At 40.6% G+C, this 26,083-nt stretch overlaps 1 protein-coding gene across 1 annotated transcript in view; it reads right to left on the bottom strand.

Annotated features, from left to right (window-relative positions):
• LOC124554690 (protein artemis-like) overlaps positions 1 to 26,083 on the bottom strand; it is a 182,331-nt gene that overhangs the window by 8,917 nt on the left and 147,331 nt on the right. The window contains exon 5 of the mRNA XM_047128317.1: positions 8,681 to 8,716. Coding sequence (XP_046984273.1) covers positions 8,681 to 8,716 — 36 coding nt within the window. The remainder of the gene's footprint in view (positions 1 to 8,680; positions 8,717 to 26,083) is intronic.

The following is a 26,083-nucleotide window of genomic DNA, read 5'->3' as shown; positions in this document are numbered from 1 at the left end:
TGCTTGCTCGCAAGAGAAAGGTGCTGCAACATCTGAATGTGGATGGTTTCTGGCCCAGGGGTAGAGGATCTGGACGAATTGAGAGCACGGTCTAGCTCCCTCATAGTAAAGGTGGCATTGTAACACTCACGATTCAGTTTGAGAAGAGTATTTCCTGGGCCGCCTCTGCTCGTTTCCGATGGAGGAAGGCAGGGTGATAGTCGGAAGAGCTCAAAACTTCCGCAAAATGGCAGCCTAAGGTGTTAGAGATAGCAATAGGGCACACAATGACATCATCTGCTACTGTCAGGCCAGAAATTGGGGAGTGGATCTTGGTCCCCGAGAGCCGTTGGAGGTTGGCCCATACAACAGAGGAAGGGATGGAACTGTTAAAATAACTATTGAATGAAATCCAGCTAGCTCTGTTGATATCCCGAAGAATGCAATGACACTGTCTATGCATCTGTTTATAATGAATGTAGTTTGCCATTGTAGGATGGCAGTTAAAAACACAGTGAGCACGTCTCCGTGCACGAATTGCGTCATGGCATGCCTCGGTCCAGCAAGGCACTGGGACACGATGTGGTAAAGAGGAAGTGTGTGGAATGGAATGTTCTGCAGCAGTAAGGATAACGTTTGTGAGATATTCCACCTGGTTATCACAACTGAGGAAATCTTGTTCCTCGAGGGTCGCCAGGGGGGAGTAAAGCTGCCAGTCAACCTTAGTAAGTTGCCATTTGGGCATGCACATGGATGGGGTAGGAGTCAGCAAACAGATAGCACGTGGTAAATGGTCACTCGAGTGGGTGTCAGAAAGAACAGACCACTCAAGAGGATGGGCAAGCTGGACAGTGCAGAAGGATAGGTCCAAATGGGAATAGGTATGCGAGGAGTCTGAAAGGAAAGTGGGTGCTCTGGTGTTAAGGCAAAAGAGGTTAAGTTGGTTAAGAAGGTCAGCCAAGAGGGCACCTCTCTGACAGGTCCTGGGAGAACCCCAAAGGGGATGATGCACATTAAAGTCATGGAGTAGCAAAAATGGGGGAGGTAGCTGCCCAATAAGCTTTTGTTATGGTTTTTTAGGGCGCAAAACTGCTACGGTCATTAGCGCGCCCAATAAGCTGAAGGTAGTCTGGCCTGGTGACATCGAATGACAGAGGGCATAAGTGATAACAGAGGGGAAAAGTCAGATGGGGAAGGAAAAGGCGAACTGCAACAGCTTGAAGATGGGTAGTCAGGGAGAATGGGTTGACTATGAATGTCATCCTGTATGAGCAGCATGAAGCCCCCATGAGATGGAATGCCGACCTCAGGGGGAAGCACAAAACGAATCAGTAAGAAATGTGAAAGCTCAAAGTGGCCTTGAGGTCGCAATTTCATTTCCTGAGGGCAGAGTACAAGGGGACACTGTGATGCTAAAAGCACTGTAAATCATCTTCATGGGACCGAAGGCTGCGAATGTTCCAGTGGAGTAGAGTCATGATGATAAAGAGATGTAGGGGTGTCACCTTGGCAGCTGCTGAGTGGCAGCCAGTGAAGAATCACTACTACAGGGCACAGAAGCAGAAGGATCCTGCTCCATGGGGGCCACAGAAGCGTCAGCTTGCTTGTGCTGTCGGTCTGTGGAGTCTGACACTAAAAAATGGTTGGTGGTGTGCACTGGTGACACGGAGGCCAGCTGGGCTAAGGTAACACGTGATGACACTATCTAAGAGGATCTTCAAGTTAGCAAAGGAGAAGACCATTTGCCTTTGGTGGACTTCTTCGAGTCTTTCTGGTTAGAGGAAGACTCAGGTGTTGTTCGCCTGGAGAGATGGAGGAAGCCTTCATGGGAATACTCCTCCTGTCCTTTCCGACCTACCAGTTGTGTAGCTGGTGGCTTCGCCGCTTGAGGCGAGAGTTTGATGGCTTGTTGCACAGCTGGATGGGGGGATGGCGATGTTAACTTGGCACTGGGCGATTTCACAACAACCTCAGAGCTGAAATGGAGATCGCATGTTTGTGTGGCAATGTCCTTCATGGAGCGAGGGGTAACAAGAACAGATCTATAGGCGCCAGACGGGAGAATGCAGGGTTTGCAACACGCCAGTAACTAGCAAGCGACTGGGTAACACACTTTTTCCTTTACCCAGATCTCTTTGACAGCCTGCTCAGATACACGGGACAATCTTGAGAGGTGGCGGCATGGCTGCCATTGCAGTTGACACGGCGGGCAGGAGGAGGCAGACAATTGCCTTCGTGCGCATCCTTACCATAGGTTACACTTCGGCTGGGTGTCAACAAGACGTTCTACTGTGGTTGAAATGATGACACTGGTAGCAGCACATCGGGTTTGGAATGTACGGCCAGACTATGATAATTTCATAGCCTACTTTGATCTTGGATGGAAGCACCACTCTATCAAAGGAGAGAAAAAGAGTGTGGGTGGGCACTAAGGACGAATATACCTGTTTCATTGCACGATGGATGGCAATGACACCCTGATCAGAGAGGTAAGATTGGATTTCAGCCCCAGTTAGACCGTTGAGCAGCCTGGTGTAAATTACACCATGGAAAGAATCCAAAGTGCTATGGGCCATGACACAAACAGGGTAGCCGTGGAGAATCAGAATCAGTCTCCAAAAGCAAAGCACCATTCCGTAAATGAGAGCAGGATTTCACAAGGCCGGCAATTGCATCAACACCTTTCTGAATAACAAACAGATTTACTGTGATGAAGGATTGACTGTCTTGAGTACGTAAGAGCATGGATGGTGCATCAGAAAGGGTCTTTGAATCATTAGCCTGATTACGTTTAGGTTTCGTAGATGTCGATTGGGAAGATGATTGACTCATTGCGAGAAAATCCCCCATAATTGCCAGCGTCTCCGATGGCGCACTCGTTCGAACTGGGGGACCCCTTCACAAGGGGGCGAACCCACCTTAGGTGATTGTTCACACCTCCCGAACACTTGACAGAGGGACCAATCAGCAATTTGGTAAGATTGCAGCTCAGGCACTCACCCCTCCCTGGGCCTGGCCTGTACCAGGAGGTACGTGTGATCCCTACCTGTCGACCCAGGGCTAGAAATTACATGTAATCCAGTCACCTGTTACCCATCAGACATGTGGGCCGGCCTTCAGGAACACACAGGGTCAAAGAAAAAGAGGAACTTCAAATACCGAAGCAGAGGAATGAGAGGAGAAGAGAAATGAAGATAGGAAAAGGGAGCACATAACAAAGGGCAGACTTTTCATACATCGGCGACAGACAATACAGACTTTCCCTATAACATCTCGGACATGTTACCCAAGGAAGGGGAAAAAGAATTGCAAGAGGATGGGCATGCAGCACGGAAGGGAAAAAATGATGCAAAGCTGGGGCCCTGTGGTAGCCAAGCACGAACCCACCAAAGAGTGGCGAGCCCCCTGGGGGGACTATGCATTTGTGTCACTGAGTTTAGGATTGTAGACTTCTAGAGTTTTCTGAACATGGCAAGACAACACATTGTTGGAAAAATAGCATTCAATTTTCATTGCACAAGCAGCTGGGGAATTAGAAGTCTACTCATGCTCAGGTTTGCGTATGTGAGTAAGGCTAATACAAGTGAGGTGTGACGAATTGTAAATGATTTTGCCTGCTGATAAATGTTTCACATTGACTGCCACACTTCACATTGGCATGGAACACTACCCAAGATTCAACAACAGAGCTGTTGGATAGTCCTTCCAGGGACGTTCTGAAACCAGATGATATGCCATTGTAAATTTTCCAATAGGTGCTGAAGTTTGTACAGTTAAAAGAAAGCTGGGAAGACAGGTTTTAGGCAATCAAGTCTGAAAAAGGATGTTGGAAATGTTTGATAACTTGACATCAAGAAACTGAATGCAGATCAGTCCACTTTAACAGTTTTATTGAATCTAGAAAATGAATTTACATCAGCTACGAACTAAGTGAAAGAATTAGAGAATAAGAACAAAAAACTTGAAACATTGTGCAGTGTTTTGAAAGTGAGGGAGAGACTTGTGAAAGAGAATATGAAGACCTTTTGTGAAAGAAAATTGGCTACAATTAATTTAGTATACAATAAAGTGAATGATGTTATTTAAAAAGATTCTCAGAAACTTAAATCAGCTGTTTGCTCTCTGGAAAGAAGCACAGTAAGTGGAAAAAAGGATGCTATACAGAAAGCAATGACAATTCATATACTCTCTAAGAAGTGCTATACCTTTTTAAGGAACAAACTATTTTCCACAGTCTGGAATTTCAACTTTAAAGAGATGGTGCTCACATTTACTCCATTGTCATCCTCAAGTGTTGAGTGATGTTTTACATTTGATGAAAGCTAAAGGACTGCATTTTCTGACATCAAGTGCACACGCACATACACATGTACATGTGTTTTTTTTTCTCTCCACAAAATGAATGTCGACAGAAGTGTCATTTTTGATTAAGTGGATGATCATGTTGCAGGCCCTCATAGTAAAATGCTATGGTCCATGAACTTTGTTCAGGATGAAAATGACCAATATATTATGACTTTGACATTCAGGTGACCATGCCATTGCTGAACTCCATAGTTTACTCACTTCAAAATGTAAGTTGTAGTGTTGTTACAGCCATTTTTGATCTTAGGCCAAAAAATAGATGTGCCTGGAATGAACGGCATATTGATCATGTAAATTCATATTTCCCAGATTCGCAGGACCCAGTGAAAGAAGTTTGGGTACTTGGAAATGTGTCCCATTTGTACAAATTAATTCACACCACTTTACTATGTCAAGCTCTCATATGAGAAAGTAATTACAAAGGTGACAATTCAGAAACTGCTATCATTAGATAACCCAGAAATTAAAATGTGCCCCAAACTGTCACAGTTTCACCTCAGTGTCAGATGTGGAGATCACTAACATGTACATCTAGCCTTGTAACATTTTTCGAATACCACAGCTCAGGCAATTTATTATCCTATTTCAGAAGAAGAGTAAATGTCAGACTTCTTTTGGCTTGTTAACAACTCACTTCACATTCAGAATCCTTGTAGAATGGTCAACAAAAAGGCTGTAGCAGGAACCAACAAGCAGCTCCAGAAACCTACCCTCAATACAATGTACTTTTGCTGTGAAAAAAATGCAGGTTGGCAACAGAAAGCAACTATTGCCATTCCAGAAGGGACTGATAACATCAATTAATTACTTACTTGGTCTTCATTCTGACCTCATGTCACTCAGCATTCAATATATTTTAACATGACAGCTGAATGAGGATTGTCTTAAAAATTGTTTTCACAGGTTACAGGTATTCGTAGTTTTTATCAACATCCTCCTCCAAAAGAAGTGAAACATTGCTTGCATTTGTTGTTTCTGGTAGAAAGTGCCCATGATATTCCACTGTCAAACACTTCATCTGAGTGATTAGAAGACAACCAACAGCAATTCAGACTGTCATCAAGTTTGCTTTGCAGAGTTTTGCCTGATATGTCTGATGCAATGGCTGTGCTAGTTAGGGAAGCCGGTTGTGAGATCCTGCACCATCTGCTGTGACAAAAGATGTTGAATGCTCAGTAGGCAGTTTCAGATATCTGGCAGGTTATATGGTATTTTGTGCTGTAAAATATGACAACATGCTGGGGACATTGTCGAATGAATTACTTTGCTCTCTTTCAATGCTCCCCTCAAAATACAGATGGACAGAAATTCTATCATGAGGTGGCTTGTTAGTGCTATCTGACAAAGTGGCTTGACAAGTCTGAGAATTTCAGCTCCTGTTCAACAAGACTAATGGAATTGACACTCTGTGAAAAGAAAAAATATTTATAAGAGATTAGCTGGCATGATTTCATGGAAATATCCTCACATGGCACCAGAAGTAATTAAAATATTCTTACAGATCCAATTTTTCATTAGAGTGTACAATCATAATGTGAAACTGGAGAGGTAGCGGTAGAGGTAGAGGTAGAGGTAGAGAGAGAGAGAGAGAGAGAGAGAGAGAGAGAGAGAGAGAGAGAGAGAGAGAGAACAGCAGCATTGCAGAGTTGGAAATATCAGTGGTACCCCTCAGCAGTTGGAGGGGTCTAACAAGGCAAGTAACTGTTATAAAAAATGAGAAGATCATAAATATTTTGTGTTAAGCAGCCTCATTTCTGATGGCACAGTAGACCTTCATACTCCATGCTCGCAGTTCTGCTATACCGCTGATGTCATTCCGATGGTCAACAGCAAGGTATTTGGCTTTGGACCCACCCTTTATAGACTAACCCTGGCACAGACAATCAGCTGTAGTGCAGTTACCACAGAACTAGAGGTGATGAGATGAACTAAGGATGACAGTGTGACATAGGTCCTTCCTGAAGGACTACACCACAAGAAGATAGTAGGATTGCTGAATGGGTCTGACAAACAGATGACAGTATCTGAAATCCAGGCAGAGATTACAGGAAAGGCCTAGCCATGGACTGTTGGAAACAGATTACTTGAAGCTGGGTTGACGTTTCCTGTTGCCATACATAATTTAACACCGACACCATGCTGCAGACAACAGAATATTGCATGGTATAGAACAAGAGGCAACTAGGACACAGTGGAATTCCTTGGTGTTCAGTGATTAGTCTCATTAACGTTTGTGGTGGTCAGACTGATACCAGCAAGTTCGTAGACAATCTGATGAAAGGTCACAGAAAGCAGTGACTTTTGAGACCTTTATTTCTCCATCTCCTGGAGCCACGGTGTTCAGAGCTATTGCACATGACAACAGGATGGATTCACATTATAAAAAGGAGGTTGAATGCTTGCAAGTATGTAGGAAGAATGGTAAATCCTGTTTTTATGCCTTTCATGACCAGGGTATCAAATGTCATTTTGTCATCAATAATGCATTCTGGGATGCAGTGGGAAAACATACTTTCAGACTCGCCTTCAAGAAACTAACACAATGTATGTTTAAAGCATGGTAAGAAATTACTCAATATGACGTTTGGAGACAGTTTACTTCCATTCCACAATGAATACAAGAGGGTACTCACACCCTTGGGGATCCCATTTCATACTGATTTTGGCAATGAACATCAGTTCTGAATAAAATGAATGTTTATAGATTGGGAGACTCTAGTGATTATGGCTGATAGTAGGGATAGGGAATAAGGTGAAATTGGTTTAAACTCCATATCCAAAAATTATGTTGTGCAGTTAATCAGAGAACTGAGATGAGAGTGTAATATCTTAGATCTCCTGGTTACAAGCATGCCTGAACTTTTCAACTCAGGGTAAAGCAAGGAATTGGTGATCATAAGGTCAGGGGTATTAGTAGGAATGTAAAGAAAGGTTGGATGATATTTCTGTTCGGTAAGAGTACAAGAAACAGATTTCTTATACCTTAGCAGTCAACATCAAATGTTCTCCTGTGAGATTGAAAATTTTAAGCATAAATGTCTAAGTTCAAGCGTATTTTACAATTGCCTTAGACAAGTTTGTAGTTGGGTAAAATTGTGAGGGATGAAGACCCACAATACTTCGACAGCCATGTTAGAAAGCTGCTCTGAAAGCAATGAGAGCTATATCACAGATTCAAATATAGTCAAAGTCCTTTAGACAAACCAAAATTGGATCAAGACAGACTGCCAGACGGTCAGAAGAGCTATGCATAAAGCATTAAATGAATTCGAAATTCTATCTACCGATCTGGCAGGAAATCCCTAGTAGTTTTTGTCTTATTTTAAGTCAGGAAACAGATCAAAGCTACTTCTCCAGACATTCAGAGACCATAATGGCATCGAAATGGAGGATGACTGAGAGAAAGCCAAAATATGAAATTCATTTTTCCAAAATTGTTTAACTAAGAAAGGTGGTACTGTGATTCTGCCTTCAGATCATCTACAAATGCCAAAATGACGGTTATCCAAACAAGTGACAGTGGAACATAAAATTAGTTAAAATTATTTAATAGAGGAAGGGTGACTAGGCCTGATGGGATACCTATGTGATTCTATATAGAGTCTGCAGCTATAACTGACACTACTGTTCACTTGATATGTCACCCATTTAACAGGTCTAAGATCCGGTTGGTTGGCAATTAGTCCATCACAGTTCACCATCAACTACCATTGTAGCTTTATGTACTCTTGCACACATCATGTGCATCAACACATCCAGCCCATTTTTAGTGCAATGTCACAACATTTAGAGAACTGTTTACAGCATGTGGTCACTGAATTCTTAAAGCTTGAGATAACGCACAGTTCCTTGATGCTAATAATTTGTGCATTGTCAAGTACTTAATCTGCAATATAAAGTAAATTAGTCACATGTACCTTACATAGTGTCCCAGGTTTCACATATATCATCATATTTATTCCAATGTTTTTACCTACCTCATAAAAGGTAACAGGTGGAAATGGAAGTCATATGAGCCAGAAAGCAAATACTAAATTTTGATAGTATTTATAGTGTTTATTCCATGAGGTACATGATATTAATTATTTCTTAATGTAAGTACATGCCTTACTACACAATGCCACTGTGAAGTCACTATATCACTTCATATCATCCAGATATTTTTATCATTATGTTGAATGCTGTAATTTAGCAGAACAAACAAATTTATCACTCAACGCATTATAAATAGTAAATACTTCCAGTTCAGATACAACTGTGGACATGTTATTGCTAACTACTTTGGAAGTTTTGTTGAAATATAAAAAGTATCAATGAAAATTTATATTATACTTACAGGGTTTGAAAGCAGTTCTTTCAGTATCTTCTGTACCTGTAACACAATTCATGAATGATTAAAAACTAACCCTGAACATCTTTAGCAATCAAATTACATTGTCATCTTCAAATATTTCAAACTGAGTGAAACCTAACTCCTTGCAGTTTCCTTATTTTAATTTCGTAGGACATGATATTAAAAACCGTTTCATTGCCTTGAGAAAATCTGAATTTCTTCATTACGGTTAGAAACTACAGAAATGCAAATTGCCGTGGTGTTACAGATATTCACTGCCGTTTCACATTTTAGATAACAGGCCACTGCTTAAAATTTACACGGCATTGGTTACACGACCCCGATACACCACACAACATGATGATGATGATGATAAACTCTAAATTTATGTGCAAAACATCCCAGTACGACGCTGGTGGACTGATACTGGGGACACAAATCAGCACTGGAGGATGTAAGATTTCCACATAATCCAAGACGGTTCTTTTAACCATTAAGGTAAAGGGATGATACCTTCCAACATTTTTCTCTGGTATATGCTCATGTCAGTGGAAATTCTTTTGATTTTATGGCTGACAGTGTGCTGAAGGAGTTAAATTATTGGATAATGGGCAAGAAGGATGAAGGCTGAGACAAAGCAAGTTGGCATTTCCCATCTGTTCTAGTTACACCCCAACTACAACTAATTTTTTTCTGTCTCCAAGAGTTATTTGGTTTTCATTTTCTGTATTAGCCATATGTGATGTAGCCATGAATCTATCCATTTCTTATTTAAATCAGTTTTCATTCTGTTTCATTATTACAGTTGTAGTCTCAGTTTATCTGACTGCAAAATGTAATTAGTTTTGTTTAAAACCGTGTTTACTAGAAATTATGCCAAATTAAAAATTCTACTACAGTCTGTAATGTAGAAAACCTTTTGAGTTAGTAGATGCATTTGGTGAAACTGACATCTCTCATTGTAAAGACTAGCATTCAAACTTTTCAATGAAGTTGTTAAAATTCTGTGGAATCAATTAACTTATAAATAATTAACATGAAAGTTCTGAAGTAGCCACATTTTCCATTGCAGATTTTGCTTATACCCTTGTTAGCTTCCAAACTTTGATATTATACTTTTGTTGTCATAATCTTTACAGACAAGATGACATTCTTCATTAATTGAATAAGCCATTAAGAATTTTGCATGATATACCATAATTTTCTATATGGTGTGTTCCTAATGTGAATGCACAAAATGGTACCACAAACTTTCCTAATTCGTAGATCACTGCATATTTCACAAACCAAATTCTTGTCAATATTTCTAGTCCATCCTGAGAATCAAAATATAGCCTAGCATTTTTCATATGATTGTGTAGTTTCTAAAATAAGTTTGTTCATACTTCTGTCTTTAAATAATCAGACACACTTAAAATTGGCAGTCTGCACTGAGTCCTGGTTGAGTGAGTAAATATGTAACACCTATGTTGGATCTGCTCCCTGTGCTTACTCACACATTAACTACGTACAGTCTGTTTGTGAAAATATGTTTATCAGCATCCTTGAAAACTCACTAATGTTGATGCCTAATAACTTACGAGTGTTTTCTTTAATTCACGTTGTCAATATTTGACTGCATAGTGTTGTGGATGGTAGGTGGGTCAAAAGAGCCATTGTCACTGGAACAACTGATTGTTGAGTGTGATGACTTTTGTTAAGGATTGTGCTGAGAGAAATGATGCCTTGTGTCTTTCTTTGAGGAAGTTCTGCAAGGCAGTACCTTTTCTATGATGTATGGTGTAAATGTGAAGTGTTCTGTGCCATACTTATTGTTTTTCTTTTGATTATTTGTTGGACCTGTTATAGATTCTTGAACAGTGTTTCTAATAATTGTACTTCAATAACATTACAATTTATCTGATGAATTCTTTCCTACAACATTAAGAAACTAGTCGTCGTCCAAGCAATAGGACCCTAAGGATAATAAGCATGTGAGGAGATGAAACCAAAATTATGGTGGTGTGTAAATTTCTGAGCAAACACCATCCAGTGCTCATTAAGATTTGCAGCTTCCCAACTACAGACTGATGTGCTACTGAAGAGGCAATGGAGAAGAGACTATGAAAATCAGGTTGGTCGACTTAGAAGGTAGCATTCAAATGCTGAGATCAGCCTGAACCTGGATTTGAAACTCATTATATTTTGGATCCACTTCGAAGACTTATTGCAATTAAACAGCATCTCTCTTGATCATTTCATAAATGGAGAACGGTCTTTTTGAAGAATTGCAAAATGTTCCCAAGAAATTTATCAATAACCTCAGACAATAGATGGCTGGTAGGTGTACAGTAGTGTTGACTACTTGCAGTGATCAACAAATATTTTTATTTATTTATTTATTTATTGTCCTCTGGACAGGAACTAATTGTTTCACCTGTTTATGGAGTTTTCTATGACTGCACAGTCTTTTCATGTCTTACACCAAACACATAAGGACTGCAAGAGCACACACACAGTGCAGTCAACTATGGAAGCTCTGAAGACATATAGTACCCTTGATATGAAAATTAAAAGCTTATCTTTCCTTAATGTGTGATGACTTACCTGATTTCACAATTGTTCTGACAAACATACTTTTCTACTTTCAATAGATAGATAAAAATGATGCACGTTCCACAGGCTGACTTAACTTCCCCCCATTTTTTTTTGTTACAAATGTTCAATTCACTATCCATAAGTCTCTGTTACTATACAATACCTAGTGTACGTAGCTATCCCCCTATCTGGAGCATCTCTCTTTTCAGATGCATTTATTTTTTGCATATTGCAGCACTACATACTCAAGATATAGTTTCTATGCATCTTTACTTATTTTTTACTGAAAATCTTACATTAAATCTGACTATTCATCATTCTATCCAATGTAACTGGCACACTGACACCATTTTTGTGACATTTGCATCATAATGTTGTGACATTGTGGCCCTCATCCACCTTTTGACTCATCCATAAACCAGCCTGATACATCTAGTGGAAACAAGTGGAAGGGAAAGAATTTTAGCTGCACAAGATGAGGGGGGGGGGGGGGGGGGAGAGAGAGAGAGAGAGAGAGAGAGAGAGAGAGAGAGAGAGAGAGAGAGAGAGAAAGGGCTGTGAAGAAGGGGAGAAACAGTGTGAGGCAAGGTCAGAAGGAGTCTGGCTTCTGTCAGAGCAACATAACACCCAGAAACACAGGAGGGAGGTGAAGAGCATGATGGACAGTAGAAGACTGCCCATTGCCTTCACCAGCTGAAACAAGCAAGGACCTGATTGTAGTCATGAAGCTGGTGATCCCAAATGCTGCTTCTGTCAGGGCCAAATCCATTAACTTTAACCACTCTGTAGTAAAATTGAATTAGACTATTAGAATACATTATTGTTGTTGCGGTCAGACTGAGGATTTGTTTGATGCAGCACTCCATTATAGTCTATCCTGTGTAAGCCTCATTTCTGCATAGATACTACAACCTACCTCCATTTCAATGTGCTTACTGCATCCAAGTTTTACAATTTTTACTGTATCCAAGCTTTTACAATTTTTAACCCTCACACTTCCTTCTATTACCAAATTGACAATTTCTTGACATCTTAGGATGTTTCCTATTCACTGATCCCTTCTATTAGTCAAATTGTGCCATAAATTTCTGCTTTCCCTCCAATGCAGTTCAGTACCATCTCACAGTTATTCAATCTATCCAGTTAATTTTCAACATTCACCAGTAGCATCATATTTCAAAAGCTTCCACTCTATCCTTGTCTGAACTGTTTGTCATCCACATTTCACTTCTGTACAAAGCTACACCCCATACAAATATCTTCAGCAAATCTCTGCTAACATTTAAATTTATATTAGATCTTAGCAAATTCCTGTTTTTGGACATGCTTTTCTTGCTATTGCTAGTCTGAATTTTATATCTTCCCTACTTTGGCCATCATCAAGTTATTTTGCTGTTCAAATAGCAAAACTCAGACTACTTTTAGTAACTTATTTACTAATCTAATTATATCAGCATAACTTGCTTTAAGTCAGCTACATTCTGTTACCCATACTTTACCTTTGTTGATATTCCTATTTCAAGGCACTATCCATTCTGTTCAACTGCTCATCTAACTCTTTTGCTACCTCTGATAGAATTACAATGTCATCAGCAAACCATAAGGTTTTTTAATCACACCATGCACACTTTCACAGCTGTTATTTTTGTCCTTGTCGATTTTTCTTTCGTGGGCATTCGACCACAGTCCAGGGCATGTTTCTCTGCCTAATATTTTGTCTTCCAATGCTGGAGATATCACCAGAAGTTACAAAAGCTCAGATAGCTATTTCAAGCTCAGCAAGCTGAACTGTTTAGACATATCCAAGCAACAGTCAGTTCATGACATTGTGAGACTGCTGTGCCTAAAGTCACTGAGTCACACCAATGGGTCCTATGGAGCTTGCATTGGGGAAGAGTTGGCACTCCAGAAACACCCTTATAACAAAATTTTTGGGGTTGAAGACTGTTGTGAATGTACTAATTGAATGCTACTCTTAATTCAGCTCTAACATTCATGGTAGCAAAAAAATTTTTTCTTGCCACAGTTCCCTACGGCAGTTGTTGCATGCTATACCTAATACAATGGTAGCTAACTAACTTTTCTGTCTCTTGAGAATCTACAATCTCATAAGTATAACTGATAGTAATGTTTCTAGACACACTGTTACTGGTTGTAGTTCTCCACGAATAGTGACTATGACAACTAAATCAGAAGTGATCTTCAGAGTACTGTACTGAGCTAACTGCCAGCACTGAAAGTAACTGTCCAATTTATGGTGCAGAGTGCTCTCTCTCTCTCTCTCTCTCTCTCTCTCTCTCTCTCTCTCCTGCCCCGCCCGTGTGTGTGTGTGTGTGTGTGTGTGTGTGTGTGTGTGTGTGTGTGTGTGTGTGTGTGTCATATTTTTAGCCCATTGGTGGAAGAATATTCATGTTCGCGCATACACGGCTCATTTGAAGTAGTGCGCAGCTGACAGCAATCATCTACTGGCTGTCCATAGTGTCTGTGGATGTACATGGTGTGCTGGAAGAAGTGGCACAAGAGCAGGAAGAGATCTGCATTTCAGAAAGGTGGCACCCTTTTGCAGTATGTCATGTATTACTTGCCTGATACACAAGAAAGATAACTTCATTTCCATAGCTGCCCACTGGATCTATAATTGCATAGAGGCAACGCTGCTCCAAGAATGCACATATCACATGTGACATGACCTGGCTGCTGTGAACTGTAAAATAGTGGAGCTACACATTTTCCTTAGTAGATATTTGTGACAAGATCGATAGTTTAATGTACCAAACCACTGAACTATATCCTGCAATTTCAATTAATAAAGAGAAGAAGAGAATTGGTAGTTTGCAAAAGATGAGAGTGACTTTCCTACCTTCAGATAGGGGTCATAATGTCATTATTTGGCAGGACAGGGTTCTGTCTAAGAATGTTATAGATGTGCTTGCCAAAGGAGGAAACTATGGGATAGTATCATCTTGAATACCAACAGAGGACACTGTTGCTAATATCAAAGCTGGAATCCGCTTTTTACCTCAACCAGCTACAGATGAAGTATGCATGCAATCAGCCTGTATATTGCTTAGGAGCAAACCACCTAGAACAATCTTAATGAAACAAGATATGTAAGCTCTCAGATTTAGATTCTGATCAAAACATTCTAATTATTCCAGCAGGTAAGAGGAATGCCAGAGAGAAGACTACTGAGTGAGGTTAGGGACATATTTAAAACAGGAAGATACAGAGAACTTGAGAGAGATGCCACAACTTATGTTCTTAAGATCATGAATGAGCTCATAAAATCAGATGTGTTGCCATCATGATTGTGTGGTTTACCAAAAATTCAAAAACCTGGCATCTGCTATGACCTATTGTTAGCACTATTGACTGTCCACAACCCATGGGACTGCCAAACATTTGGCCACTCTCTTACAGCCATTTATAGGAAAAATGGAAACTTATATTAAAGATTCCAGTCATTTTATCAAAAAATTAAAATCCTTCAATTAGAGTCAAAGAGCTGTTACTGTCAGTTTTGATTTTGTATTGCTGTTCAATATAATTCCTCTTAATGAGGTGCCTTCTGCATTCCATATGTGCTCAATAGGATTTAAGTCAGGGGAACGGATGCCCAGTCAATTTACCTAATACACTCTTGTTCCAAGAGCGCTTCCACATATGCAGTTCGATGCAGTCACACATTTTCATCCATAAAAATGACGTCAGGACCAAATGCACAATATGATTCTGGACATATCCTCAGATGGCAAGAAGCGGGAACACATCATACACCCAAGAACACTGTCAATCATCATCACATCACTTTGGTGGTCTGGATGTCATGGCAAGGTGTTGCAAATGTTGCATGGTGATACTGAACTCCAACTGTTTGAACACAGTACACTCACTAGTAAACATTATTGTGACACTGTACTCCTTTCCCACGTGCATTTTTTCGGGGGTGCATTTTGCCCCGACCTCATTTTTATGTGAGACAGTGCAGAACTGCAATGAACTGTGCAAGTGGAGGAGCTCTTAGAATCAGCAAACACACTGCTCTGCCCATTCCCCGCCTTGAAGCCCATAAAGTGTGTGTGGGATGCAGAGGAGAGATGTATTGCAGCACGTCCACATGCACCAATGACCATCCAGCAGTTATCAACTGTTTATATTTTTGTCTCAGAAACACATAAAACACAATTTATACAATTGTTGACAGACCAACACAGTTTATATAATCATTGACCAAAATTTGGCCACTTCCAGTGCATTTTCTGTTGCCTGGTGAAGCTTGTTATCTGTGAAGGTGGCTGGACACAGTTGACACTGAAGCATATGTTGAACGGTCTGTTCTTCCCCGCAGCAACACTGAGTTTTGTTTTCTTCGACGTACCCTCATTTTGCCAGGTAATCCATGAGCTGCCTATTCCTGACCTCAACCTGTTCAAGGACTTCCAGATTGGCTGATTCTCATCATGACCAGAGGGTAAAGATTTCTTCGACGTACCCTCATTTTGCCAGGTAATCCATGAGCTGCCTATTCCTGACCTCAACCTGTTCAAGGACTTCCAGATTGGCTGATTCTCATCATGACCAGAGGGTAAAGATTCTGAAAATCTTTTCCAACTGGGAGGGTGGTATACCACAATCCTCCATAGTTGCAGCCTGGCTTCTTAATCAGTGGCTGTTAGTTGCTCTGATGTTGTGAGGAAACTTTTCCTTGATGTTAGTCATTGTGGGTAGGGTTGTTGTCCATGCACGGGACAAGTTTTTTCCTGCTCCAGTTTTGTTCTTTCCCTTTTTGCTACTATTTCTCTTCGAACAGGAGGTGGTGCAATTCCTGCAAGATGGTAGAGCCATACAACTGGAGTTTACTTCAAGGAGCCTGTTATTAATCTGCATGTGTCATTTAGAGCAGTACCTAACTGTTAGCCATATGCTGACATATACCAAACAGGACAGGCATTCCCTGCAGTGGAGTAGCATAGTGCCATTGCAGAAGTTCAGAAGGTTTCAGCTTGACTGCCCACTCATTTTCACTCTGCCTTTAACCCAGCCTTCACGTCTAAACACTGTGAGGAGTTGCCAGGAATAACATATGTTTCAGATTCCACATTAAACTACAGGTACTATAGGTCCCCTTACCAAGGTTAGATAACTAGTATATTAGGGACACACAAGTCACTGAAGTGGTGTCCAATTGAAAAACTTGCAGCCATTCACAGAGGCACACTAAATTACTATTATTATCATCATGCTAAAGAATCACGTGATCACCTCCACAAGTGGTTCCACTGGGGAATCTAAGAGCATTAATTTTTGCCATACAGCTGGGTTTCAGCATATGTGTAGGCGGTATGTCAACTCATCATCAAGCAACGGACCCAGGCATCAGCACCGCTGAACCATTTACAAAAATTTCTTAGGAAAGCTGTTCTGAAAGTTTTTAACCACAAGCCTGACTACGATGGTATTATTTCAGTTTGAAAGAGTGTTGGTTTCTCAACTTAGAGAGAGAGAGAGAGAGAGAGGGAGGGAGGGAGGGAGGGAGAGAGAGAGGAGGGCAGTGGGTACTTAATGACAAGGTTATCAATGCCTAGCTGTTGAACAGAAAACCAGGGAAATAGAACATTACAGGTACCAGGCAGAGCTACTACATGACAAAAGCAGCAAGTAGTAGGGTAACTTGAGGAAGTTAACACTATATCAAATGTACCCTCTCTTTCTATCAACACTGCAATAGCAAATTTGATAGTATGCGATCTGAGACTTTCCCACTGCATATGATTCTTCCAAGGTTCTCGGGTGTACTGCTGGATTGAATCGAATGTCCACGATATTCTGGCTAGCAACCGTTCTGCCATCCTCAGGTGGTACTGATAGAATGAGGGGTCTCCTACAGGTTCAGAGTTCTGGCCTCACAGGCTCTGTGCTATGCTCCATGGTGGGGGGGGACAATGTGTGGCTTTGATGGTTTTGGGGGGGGGGGGGGGGGGGGGGGAGCCTCAGATGTCTACCAGTTGCCGTCTGAATTGCACCTTACGTGCAAATGTTGCATTTTTTTTTTTTATTTTGCTAGGTACTGACTCCCATGCCTTACTTAATTGGAAACCTGTGTACCTTTTTATTAAATTATCCATCCCTGTATTTCAATAATCACACTATTTGGGACTCCATTTTTAAAGAAGCTATCGTAATGTGTGCGACGGATAATTTAATAAAGAGAGACACAGGTTTCCAACTAAGTAAGGCATGGCAGTCAATACTTAGCTCAGTCAAAGAAAATCTTAATATCTGCATGCAAGATGCAATGCAGATGGCAGCTGGTAGACAACTGATGATCCCCCCAATGCTGCACCCACACATCTCTCCACCACCAAGCATGGCAGGGAGCCTGCAAGGCTTGGGACCCACAGTTATATATACTGGGAGTGCACTGCAGAGCCCTCATTCCATCAGTACCACCTGATGATGGCTGAATGGTTGTTCACCAAAATATCGTGGACATTCAATGATTGCATCGGGCAGTACACCAAACTACCTTGGAAGCAAATTTGATAATGCCTTTTTCTAGCAAGGCAACAGAGGACCTAGCTGCATTTAGCTATCGCCAAGTTCGGCGATTTGTCTGATGAAACATGCTCTCATACAGTCAATATGTGATTGATTGGAGAGGTTAAGCAATATGTTACTTACCATGAGTTAGCTGAGGGGTTACAACAGTGGTATCTTAAGCAGAATAGTACTCACTTCTTTAGGGAGAAATTGAATACATTAAGACAGAAGTTTAACAAGTCCACTGAATGATTGTCGGTTAGGATATGAAATATCAATGTCCAAACGTATGAGTAAATGCAGAATTAAGAAGTCAATACAATGTTACACTACGAAGCTGAGAATAGGGCTCTCGACGTATTTTTGTACGGCATTACCGCTTAAATGTCAGGTAGGGTTAGGATAGGGGATCATCCTGATTTGGCTATAGCTATTACGATGACCACATGGTTAGAAGAAATAGATGTAACAACTAAAGGTCATGGTGACTGTCATGTATTTGCTTCAGTAATAAAATGTGACAGGCGTGGACATGAGGGCCATTTCCAACAACACTGTCACCAAGAGGAGGAGATTAGTGTTTAACGTTCCGTCAACAATGAGGTCATTAGAGACAGAGCACAAGCTCAGATTAGGGAAGGATTGGGAAGGAAATCGGCCATGCCCTTCCAAAGGAACCATCCCGGCATTCCCCTGAAATGCTTTAGGGAAACCATGAAGAAGACCTAAATCAGGATGGCCGGAGACAGGTTTGAACCATTGTTTTCCTGAATGTGAGTCCAGTGTGCTAACCACTGTGCCACCCCACTCAGTATTGTCACCAAGCAGAGGGCTACAAGTGTGGAGTGCAGGAATAAGAAACAGGAAAATTAGTATCAGCAAAAGCATTCATCAAACACCAATGGGAACATATCAGCTGTTGGAAAACATTCCCAATAAAGTGTAGTACTGCACGAGTAAATGCAAAGATGGAATGCTGGTTGTGGAGTTTGATTGGTAACAAGGAACATAGGTTTTTAATAGATACAGGAGCGCATATTATCGGTCATTGTGCTAGATCTCTTGGGTAGAAGGAGACTAGGATCAGCACTTACAGGTTACGTAAGGTTGGTGATAATGATAAGTTAATTGGGGAAACACTGCTGACATTTATCATTGGAGCTAAGATTTTTTTCAAGCACATGGAGGTATTGCCATGGATTAGTGAAGGGTGTTCTGCAATTCTTGGGACTGGTTTTCTTACTAAATGACATGACAGTATCAATCTTTCATGGCATGCAGTTGAGCTTGGAGGGGCCGTTTCCACGTGATGAAACTGGTGCTGTATCGTGGAGACGCTTGATAACTTGTATCGTGGAGACGCTTGATAAATTGTATCGTGGAGATGCTTGATAACTTTGGCAGATGCAAATACTTCTCCACAACAGATTTGCAGAGAGGCTACCACCAGATGGAGGAAGTGCCAGAGGATAGACCTATAACAGCTGTCACCACCATATAGGGCATTTTCAGGATCACAGACTCTGAAATGTGGCTAGTGCATTTTTAAGCCGAAATCAAAGAGTGCTAGATGGGGGTTTTACAAGGTGTAACACCTAAAACATGTATGGTATATCTCGATGATATTATGGTTTATTATCCAAGGCATGAGCAAACATGTAAAATGGTCGGAGCAAGTATTCAGTAGACTATGGGCAGTACATCTTATGCTAAGTATTGAGATATGTACTTTTGCACAGACTCATGTCAAGTACTTGGGGCCATGTTATTAGTGAAGAGGGTATATGACCTGATACTCATTTAGTGTGAGCAGTCTCTGAATTTTCAGCCCCTCAAACAACAAAACAGTTACAATCTTTTCTGGCCTCTGTAACTACTGCTAAAAATTTGGGGCAAATTTAATAGCCATTAAATAATTTCCTGAAAAATGGTATTAAATTTGCATGGTTGATGGACTGTGAGTGTGTCTTTCATGCACTGAAAAAAAGCATTAATTGGAGATGCGACACTGGTGTTTCCCGATTTTGACAAAGAATTAAGCCTTTCTTGTGATGCTAGCAATACCACTCTTGACTGCATTCTCAGTCAGAATATCAGTGGTAAACAGCACCCTGTAGTATAAGCATCTCGACAGCTAAACAGAGCAGAATGCAATTACTCTGCCACAGAAGAGGAAATGTTAGCTATGATCTATAGGATCACTTACTTTCAATGTCACTTGTATGGACAGAAATTCAAAGTTGTAAGAGACCACACTTCGTTGAAATGGCTATTGGCTTTCAAGAATCCCTGTATCAAGCAGGTCAAAAAGATGAGCTTTTAATTTATGGCCATGAAATCACTCATAAACCTGCAAAGAAACGCACGAACATTGGTACTTTGAGGCACAAGGTCACAGTGCTACAAGCACTTGGGAAAAGTGTGAGCGACTGGCAGAGAGCAGAGGCAAATAATGCAGACTGTCAGCCATTGAGGTCACAGTTACAGTTCATAATACATAGAGCATCCTACGCAGTCAACAACATGCCAACCACGCACAGTTGTTCCGTTGACACTGAGAAATTAAATACTGCAACAGGCACATGGCCATGACAGGGTCATGGTGGTCAAAGAGTGACAAATATAAGGGTAACCAAAAAGTTTTGGTGGCGAATGACAAAATATGATGTGGATCAGTATGTTCAGAACTGTATACCATGCGTGCAGAGGGACGATTTCAGCCACAGAAGAATTCCTCTTCGAAGATTGCCAGAGGCATAAAAACCCTCTGAAATGACAGGACTTGATATTTTATGCCCATTTAACAGAACCCCTGCTAGTGATAAGTTGTTGTGGTCTTCAGTCCCGAGACTGGTTTGATGCAGCTCTCCATGCTACTCTATCCTGTGCAAGCTTCTTCATCTCCAAGTACCTACTGCAACTTACATCCTTCTGTATCTGTTTAGTGTATTCATCTCTTGGTCTCCCTCTACGATTTTTACCCTCCACGCTGCCCTCCAATACTAAATTGGTGATCCCTTGGTGCCTCAGAACATGTCCTATCAACCGATCCCTTCTTCTACTCAAGTTGTGCAACAAACTTCTCTTCTCCCCAATCCTATTCAATACCTCCTCATTAGTTATATGATCTACCCATCTAATCTTCAGCATTCTTCTGTAGCACCAGATTTCGAAAGCTTCTATTCTCTTCTTGTCTAAACTATTTATCGTCCACAATTCACTTCCATACATAGCTACACTCCATATAAATACTTTCAGAAACGACTTCCTGACATTTAAATCTATACTCGATGTTAACAAATTTCTCTTCTGCAGAAACGCTTTCCTTGCCATTGCCAGTCTGCATTTTATATCCTCTCTACTTCGACCACCATCAGTTATTTCGCTCCCCAAATAGCAAAACTCCTTTACTACTTTAAGTGTCTCATTTCCTAATCTAATTCCCTCAGCATCACCCGACTTAATTCGACTACATTCCATTATCCTCGTTTTGCTTTTGTTGATGTTCATCTTATATCCTCCTTTCAAGACACTATCCATTCCGTTCAACTGCTCTTCCTAGTCCTTTGCTGTCTCTGACAGAATTACAATGTCATCGGCGAACCTCAAAGTTTTTATTTCTTCCCCATGGATTTCAATACCTACTCCGAATTTTTCTTTTGTTTCCTTCACTGCTTGCTCAATATACAGATATAATAACATTGGGGATAAGTGATAAGTAACGATTACTTTTTTTTTTTTTTTTTTTTTTTTTGCATCTGACGGCAACCCCTGACCAGCAGACCACTACATTTGCTCCAGCATTGGTGAATAATTTGATTCTCAAATTTGGCATACCACAACTTTATTGACTAAACAGAGTACAATCTTCTTATATGATTTGATAAAACACCTGTGCCATGTACTTCACATTCGCAAGTTATGGACAAGTCCCTTTCATCCATAAGCAAACATGTGAATAAACATGTTCATAGAACAACCTCAAAAATGTTGAGTCATTATGTTCATCTACATCTACATCTAAATACATACTCCGCAATCCACCATACGGTGCGTGGCAGAGGGTACCCCGTACCACAACAAACATATTCTCTCCCTGTTCCACTCTCAAACAGAACGAGGGAAAAATGACTGCCTATATGCCTCTGCATGAGCCCTAATCTCTCTTATCTTTTCTTTGTGGTCTTTCCATGAAATGTAAGTTGGCGGCAGTAAAACTGTACTGCAGTCAGCCTCAAATGCTGCTTCTCTAAATTTCTTCAGTAGCGATTCACGAAAAGAATGCCTCCTTTCCTCTAGAGACCCCCACCCGAGTTCCTGAAGCATTTCCGTAACACTCGCGTGATCATCAAACCTACCAGTAACAAATCTAGTAGCCCGCCTCTGAATTGCTTCTATGTCCTCCCTCAATCTGACCCAATAGGGATCCCAAACGCTCGAGCAGTACTCAAGAATAGGTCGTATTAGTGTTTTATAAGCGGTCTCCTTTACAGATGAACCACATCTTCCCAAAATTCTACCAATGAACCGAAGATGACTATCTGCCTTCCCCACAACTGCCATTACATGCTTGTCCCACTTCATATCGCTCTGCAATGTTACACCCAAATATTTAATCGACGTGAATGTGTCAAGCACTACACTACTAATGGAGTATTCCAAGATTACAGGATTCTTTTTCCTATTCATCTGCATTAATTTACATTTATCTATATTTAGAGTTAGCTGCCATTCTTTACACCAATCACAAATTCTGTCCAAGTCATCTTGTATCCTCCTACAGTCACTCAATGACAACACCTTCCCGTACACCACAGCATCATCAGCAAACAGCCGCGCATTTCTATCCACCCTATCCAAAAGATCATTTATGTAGATAGAAAACAACAGCGGACCTACCACACTTCCCTGGGGCACTCCAGATGATACCTTCACCTCCGATGAACACTCACTATCAAGGACAACGTACTGGGTTCTATTACTTAAGAAGTCTTCAAGCCACTCACATACTTGGGAACCAATCCCATATGCTCGTACCTTAGTTAGGAGTCTGCAATGGGGCACCGAGTCAAACGCTTTCCGGAGGTCAAGGAATATGGCATCTGTCTGATACCCTTCATCCATGGTTTGCAAGATATCATGTGAAAAAAGGGCGAGTTGCGTTTTGCAGGAGCGATGCTTTTTAAAGCCGTGCTGATGCATGGACAGCAACTTCTCTGTCTCAAGGAAATTCATCGTATTCGAACTGAGAATACGTTCGAGAATCCTGCAACAAACCGATGTTAAGGATATTGGTCTGTAATTTTGAGGATCCGTCCTTCTACCCTTCTTATATACAGGCGTCACCTGCGCTTTTTTCCAGTCACTTGGGACTTTACATTGGGCAAGAGATTCACGATAAATGCAAGCTAAGTAAGGAGCCAATGCAGTAGAGTACTCTCTGTAAAACCGAATTGGAATCCCACCAGGACCTGCCAATTTATTTATTTTCAACCCATTCAGCTGCTTCACAGCCCCAGGGATGTCTATCACTATGTCATCCATACAGGAATCTGTACGAGACTCAAGCGGCGGTATGTTTGTACGATCCTCCTGCATGAGATTTCTCAAACGCTAAATTTAAAATTTCAGCTTTCGTTTTGCTGTCTTTCGTTGCCAGGCCAGACTGATCAGTGAGTGACTGGATGGAAGCCTTCGACCCGCTTACCGATTTTACGTGAGACCAGAATTTCCTTGTGTTTTCAGCAAGATCTTTTGCTAAGACATGATGGTGGTTGCGGTTGTATGCTTCGCGCATCGCTCTTTTTACAGCAGCATGAATCTCTACTAACTTTTGCCTGTCATTCTCCTGACCTTTCTTGTACTGCGAGTGCAACTGCCTTTGCTTCCTAAGCATTCTCCGAATTGCGCTGTTAAACCACGGTGGGTCTTTTCCATCCGTAACCCACTTTTTTGGCACATACTTGTCTAATGCGTGATTTACAATGTGTTTAAAATTTGCCCATAATTCTTCCACGTCCATCATACTGGAAGTAAATGAAGTCGATTCATTTGCTAAGTGGGATGCTAACAACTGCTTATCTGCTCTTTCTAGTAAGAATACTCTCCTAGCCTTCTTGACTGACTTTTTAACTTTTGTAACCATAGTCATAATGACAACATCATGATCACTAATCCCTGTCACAACACTGACACCGTCGATAAGGTCTGGTCTGTTCATGGCTACCAGATCTAAAATATTTCCATTACTCGTTGGCTGACGATTTAGCTGCCCAAGACAGTTTTCGGATAATGTGTTCAAAAGCAATTCACAAGACGGCTTGTCTGTACCACCTGTAATGAATCCATAGACATCCCAGTCTATACTAGGTAGGTTGAAGTCGCCTCCGACTAATATAGCATGATCCGGGTACTTCTGTGATACAGAATGTAGACTCCCTTTGAATGATTCTAGAACTGTCACGGTGGAACCTGGTGGCCAGTAATAACACCCCACAATTAACTTTATTTCCCCTAGCCCTGTTAAACGTGTACAGTTAACTTCACAATCCCACTCTACTTCGACCTCAGTAGATACAATATTTTTGTCAACTGCAATGAAGACACCACCTCCTATGGTGTCTAACCTGTCTTTCCGATACACGTTCCAACCTCTCACTAAATATTTCAGAACTTCCTATCTCAGGGTTCAGCCAGGTCTCAGTCCCGAGAATAATTTGCACGCCACACACTTCCTAAATACAGATTGGGGTACATATTTCCAATTTGTGGCTAGTGTAAAATTCCAAGGTACACACCAATGCTGGTCTTTCCCTATAGTTAGCTGCATGTTCTGTAGATCATTTGAACACTTTGTTTATAAAAATTTTGTGGAACAAGTCAGTTTACAGGATTGTAAAATCGATATGTATACATGATTAGTGCTAACATTAATAAACACACTGTTTTGTTTAGTCATACTCACACAACACCAGTTCAAACCAATTTTTTCAACTGGTTATCAGTTTTTAAATAGTAATTCATCAATGGAACAGAAGGAGTTGTGCAGGAGAAACAATTTTAAGTTTTAAATCAATGACCAAAAATTTTTTTGCTGCATATTGAAACCCTTTCTCAGCCACTGACAGCTGTAGTAATGTGTAATAAAGGTCTTTTCTCCTCTAGCTTTTGTAGGTATGGACATCAGTATTCTTCTCAAACTGATGGATGCTTTACGATGAATTTCATTAGCAGATATATGCATTGTGCTGGCACAGTTAAAATGCCTATCTCCTAGAAGATGTACCTAAGTGACATTTGTGGGTAACCACCACATATTATGTTTACTGCTTGCTTTTGTGCAATCAAATTTTCTTTAAAAATGATGAGTTACCCCAGAAAATTATTCAATAAGACATTGAGTGGAAATATACAAAATATGTCAGGAGATTATTTTGTCTGTTTTTAAGATTATGAATTATACAAAGATCAAAAGTAGCAGAACTTTTTGTTTCAGAAGCTCACTAATATCCTTCTTGCAGTTGAAGTTTTCATCGATGTATACACCCAAAAATTTGGAGCATTCTACTCTACTTAATGGCTCCTGTTCATGTGCTACATCAATTGTTGGTATGACTATTAGTTGTACAGAACTGAATATATCATGTTTTTTTCATTATTTATGCAGATTCTCTGAGAACCATTTATTAATTCTTCAGGAAATATTTACAATCTTTTCTGTTGCTTTCTCTCTAATGTGGTTATTATAACACTACTATTGTCTGCAAAAAGTACCAATCCTGCTTGTTGAATGTTAAGTGGGAGATCATTCACATATGTAAGGAGTAGGAGTGGACCCAAGATTAAACTCTGTGGGACTCCCTTTGTGATTAGTTTTCTTTTTCTCAGTCCCTACAATTTTCCAACCTTCCAACATTGTTTAAATTATCTTGCATTTTGTTTATTACAGTCTAATTCAAACCAGCTGTGTATCAAACCATCAATTCTATAAAACCATGAGAGTACTGTGGTCCATATAATGAAATGCTTTGGAAGGATCACCAAAAATACCTATGAGCAATATTTTATTATTTAAGGGCTGTTCTATTTAACTGTAACTGTTATGGTATTTTGTGCACTGCTGGCTGTCCTGTCTCTTATTTGACAATACCCCATGTAGTTTTAGTCTTATTATCTGTATTATTTATTTCTCTCAAGACTTAAATACTTCTGTACATTTTTATTTCTTTCCTTAAAATACTACACTATTTTTTGTAGTATGCAAGTCATGTCTGATCTTGACTTACTCTG

The sequence above is a fragment of the Schistocerca americana genome, chromosome X (assembly GCF_021461395.2).
Source record: "Schistocerca americana isolate TAMUIC-IGC-003095 chromosome X, iqSchAmer2.1, whole genome shotgun sequence".
Classification (NCBI taxonomy): domain Eukaryota; kingdom Metazoa; phylum Arthropoda; class Insecta; order Orthoptera; family Acrididae; genus Schistocerca; species Schistocerca americana.
The sequence above is the reverse complement of the archived record's forward strand: the minus strand, read 5'-3'. Positions and strand labels throughout refer to the sequence as shown.